A 3,994-nucleotide genomic window follows, 5' to 3' on the forward strand; every position below is an offset into this window, starting at 1 on the left:
GCACCGTGTGGGGCTGCGGGCACCCACAGAATTCCTGAGCCTTGTTTCCCCATCGGTCAGGCTGGGTCTGCCGCCCGACCTGGCTCACACATGTTTTGAGAGCAAGGCATCAGATGGCGGGGGAAAGCCCTGTGTGGGGACGCGTGGGCCAGGCCCGCCCCACCCGCCAGCTCCCCACGCTTCTCGTGCTGCCTGTAGTTCTGATGCAGTTTATGGGGGACCAGCCGAGGCCCCGGAGCAAGGACGAGATAGAGCTCCTCTATGAGCTGCTGAAGGTAAGTGAGGGCTGTGCGCGCCGGGACCTGGGGGAGACACCGGGAGCCTGAGGACGCAGTCCTGTCCTGCCTGGGCCTGAACGGGACCCCCTTCCCTTGGTCACTATTCATTCGAATCAGCCACAAGTGTTTATTGAGCACCTACTATATGCCGGGGGTGTGGCAGTGAGCCACGCAGACTTACGACCTAGGAGGAGGAGACAGGTGCGGCCGTGCGGAAGGCAGGGGAGGTGCTGAGCCAGGGCAGAGGCCGACACTGGAGCAGAGGGAGGGAGGCCTGTGTGCACCGGGGCAGTGCATGTGGACAGGGGGAGGGGCGGGGTGAAAGCTCATGAGAGGGTGAGCCTCAGCCCCAGCAAGGCCAGCGTGGCTGGAGCCAGTGGGCAAGGGGAGAGGGGAGGAGGCGGCCCCAGGACGGACAGTGGGTCCAGGTCACAGCAGGCCGTGCAGGCCATTGTCAGAACTTTGATTTTTTTTTTTTTCAAGAGAGAGAAACCCACGGGAGGGGTTTGAGGAGGGATGTGGCTTGTGTTTGCTGGGGTGGCTCTAGCTGTGGCGGCTCTAGCTGTGGCTATTCTGGGGGCTTAAGGGTAAAGGTGACTGACTGCAGTGATGCCAAGTGAGAGGCGGTGCCAACAGGGGCCAAGAGGTGGCAGCAGAGAGCCAAGCACCGGCTTCCAGGAATTGCATTGGGGGGGGGGGGGGGCGCGGTGAGAGAGGGGCCAGGGATGCCACAGGCCCCGGCTGTTTGCTAAGCCTGGGGGAGGAGCGGGCCTGGGCTGCTGGAGGAATTTCGGACACGTGAGGTCTGAAGTCCCAGACTTCCAAGGGGAGGGCTGGGGTTCAAGGGAGAAGTGTGAGCTGGAGGCAGGCACCAGGTCAGCAGACGGAAGCAGCTAAGAGCATCGGGGGGGAGTACAGAAGCCCAAGGGCACCGCAGCCCTTAGAGGCCAAGGAGGTAACTAAGCGGGACCAGGGAAGGCGGAGGACAGGCCAAGCACGGCCGGAAGCAGCTGGAGGCAGTGACTTATAGCGACCGGTTGTGCCGACACCATTAAACCGAGTGAGGTGACAGAGAGATGACCACCGACTGGGCTGTCACCCCACTTGGCCCCCAGCCTCTAGCCATCAGCTCCCACGCCACCCCTCACTCCACTGCACTCTGCCCGCCCCCCGGCTGCCTCTCCCCTGCCCACCGGCCCTTTCTGTGCCCGTAGCTGTGCCGGGAGAAGGAGAACCTCAGGGATGAGATTTACTGCCAGGCCATCAAGCAGGTCACGGGACACCCCCGGCTGTGAGTGTTGGGGTGCTGGGGTGGGCGGCGGGCAGCCCGCTGCGTGTCCGGCAGCCCGAGCCCAGCTCTCTGCCCCGCAGGGAATTCTGTGCTCGAGGCTGGAGCTTCCTCTGCCTCCTCACCGGCTTCCTGCCGCCGTCCGTCACGCTGATGCCCTACGTGACCCAGTTTCTGCAGGACGCGGGCAGGAGTCAAGGTGCCTGTGGGAGGGGCTCCCAGGCGGGTCTCGGCGGCGTGGGGAGGGGTTTGAAGATGCCGCTGACCACAGCCTGGTCCTCTCTGCAGAGCTGGCCCGCAGCAGCCAGAAGCACCTCCAGCAGACGGTCAAATACGGGGGGCGCCGGCGGCTGCCGCCCCCGGGTGAAATGAAGGCGTTCCTGGTACTGGGGGTGCAGGCGGCAGGCATTCTGGGTCTCCCTCGGGGGGATGGGGGGAGCCAGGGCCTTTGTCTGGGGTGGACTGACCTGCCACGTGCCCTGGCAGAAAGGGAAAATGCTCCGCCTGCTCCTGGTTCACCTGCCCGGAGGCGTGGGCTACAAGACCAACATCGGGCCTTTCACCGTGAGCTGGGGCCACCCGAGTCGGGCTGGGGAGGGGCGGGGCTGTGGGCCTCAGGCCTGGCCCGGCCCCATCATGGCCTGTCCGCACGCCCAGGTGGCAGCAGAGGTGCTGGAGGAGCTGTGTGGGAAGATGGGCATCACGGAGCCTGAGGAGGTCCAGGAATTTGCCCTGTTCCTCATCCAAGGCGAAGGCGAGTCATGGGGGAAGGACGCCAGGCTGCACTCAGGGCAGCTCCCCTGCTGGGTCCACCTTTGCGCCCCCGGCGAGGCAGTTCCTACACTGGGGCTGGCAGGGGCGGGGCGGGGCCTGGGCAGCAGGGAGGGGGCTGAACCGAGCTCCCCGTGCAGGTGAGCTGGTGCGGCCCCTGCGGCCCCAGGAGTACCTCAGCAACGTGCTGGTGGACCGGGAGACCAGCCTGCACAGCCGGCGGCTCGGCTGGGAGACCCGCCTGCACTTCGATAACCCCACCTACATCAGCACCCACTACAGCCAGGTCAGCCTGCTGCCCACTGCCTGGGCGGGGCCTCCGGGCCTCCCTCCCCTCCCGCCAGGAGCAGGGGGGGGGGGGGCAGGACTGTCGGGGGCTGTAGGGCACAGCTGCCCCTCACTGTGCTCTGCCTTCAGGTGCAGCGAGACTACCTACACGGGAAGCTGTTGGTCGGCGCCCAGGCAGATGCCCTAGTTGCCAGGCTGGCTGCCCTCCAGCTTGTCAGCAGGACCCAAGAGGCCCCCCGCTCAGAGTGAGTGTGCACGCCCCCCACGCCTCCTGTCACTTCTTGTCCCTCCTGGTGCTGAGGTCAGCCTCAGCATCCACCCCAAGGGCCTCTCAGCCCACAATCCAAGGTCAGGGCCACCTGACTTGACTCTCCTTGGCCCTAACCAGATGGGGCTGGAGCAGTGGAGGCCTGTCCGCCCCACCCAAGCTCAGGGGCAGGGACACCTCACTGGTGTGTCTGGATCTTCAGTCTCACCCACGCAGCCACTGGCTCACTCACTGCGCGCCCGCTGGATGCCCAGCCTTGACCCACCGCTGTGTCCTAGGCAAGACCTGCTGGCTTACTTGCCGAGGCTGCTGCAAGGCCAGTTGAACATGGCCGCCATCCAGAGCCTGATGGACCAGGAGCTGAGGCAGCTGCAAGGACGCAGCGCCCAGGAAGCTCAGATCGACTTCATCGGTGGGTCTGGGGCCTGGGGGCAGCTGGGGAGGAGGGAGGAGGTAGAGGCCCTGGAGGGAAGGGGTGAGGGTGGAGGGCTGAGAAAGCTGCTCCACCTTCCCTGTCCCTCTCACCTCACCTGGGGGCCAGCAGGGCAGGTCCCCAGGCCCCAGAACTCCCATCTTCCGTGTCACCCCTCCACCCCCAGAGGCGGCCAGCCAGCTGCCCCTTTTCGGTTACACTGTCTACGTGGTGCTGCGAGCGAGTGACCTGACGCTGCCCAGACCCAGCCTCCTGGGGCTGAACCGCCAGCACCTCATCCTCATGGACCCCAGCTCCCAGGTGGGCTGGGCACCCTGGGCCATTCCCCTCCCACCGCCCACGCGTACCCCGTGAGAGGGTCGAGCCCTGTCCCTGCTGCCCCCAGGCGCTGTGCTGCTCCATCGCCCTGAGGGACCTGCAGCAGCTCCACCTGCTGAGCCCCCTGGAGGCAGACAGGCCCCCTGCCCTGGAACTCAACTACGGCTCCGCTGACAGCCCCCAGACCGTCTGGTTCGAGCTGCCGCAGGTGAGTGGCGTGGGGCTCTGACCACCTGGGAGGCTGGCATGCCCGGAGCCTGGGCCCAGCCGATGCCCACTGCCCAGGCGTCGTGTGGGCGGGGCAGAGGCGGGCTGGCCGGGAGCCTGTCCTCACAGGCCTGTGCCCGCAG

At 66.4% G+C, this 3,994-nt stretch overlaps 1 protein-coding gene across 1 annotated transcript in view; it reads left to right on the plus strand.

The window, feature by feature from the left end:
- MYO15B (myosin XVB) overlaps positions 1-3,994 on the plus strand; it is a gene marked incomplete at its 5' end in the record, with an annotated part of 31,318 nt that overhangs the window by 26,894 nt on the left and 430 nt on the right. The window contains 11 exons of the mRNA XM_081108988.1: positions 199-275; positions 1,493-1,569; positions 1,650-1,765; positions 1,855-1,949; positions 2,053-2,130; positions 2,224-2,320; positions 2,478-2,623; positions 2,755-2,870; positions 3,172-3,305; positions 3,493-3,626; positions 3,712-3,852. Of these exons, the coding sequence (XP_080965114.1) occupies positions 199-275; positions 1,493-1,569; positions 1,650-1,765; positions 1,855-1,949; positions 2,053-2,130; positions 2,224-2,320; positions 2,478-2,623; positions 2,755-2,870; positions 3,172-3,305; positions 3,493-3,626; positions 3,712-3,852 (1,211 nt within the window). The remainder of the gene's footprint in view (positions 1-198; positions 276-1,492; positions 1,570-1,649; positions 1,766-1,854; positions 1,950-2,052; positions 2,131-2,223; positions 2,321-2,477; positions 2,624-2,754; positions 2,871-3,171; positions 3,306-3,492; positions 3,627-3,711; positions 3,853-3,994) is intronic.

Source organism: Myotis nattereri (assembly GCF_964212035.1).
Source record: "Myotis nattereri genome assembly, chromosome: 16".
In the NCBI taxonomy this organism is placed as follows: Eukaryota; Metazoa; Chordata; class Mammalia; order Chiroptera; family Vespertilionidae; genus Myotis; species Myotis nattereri.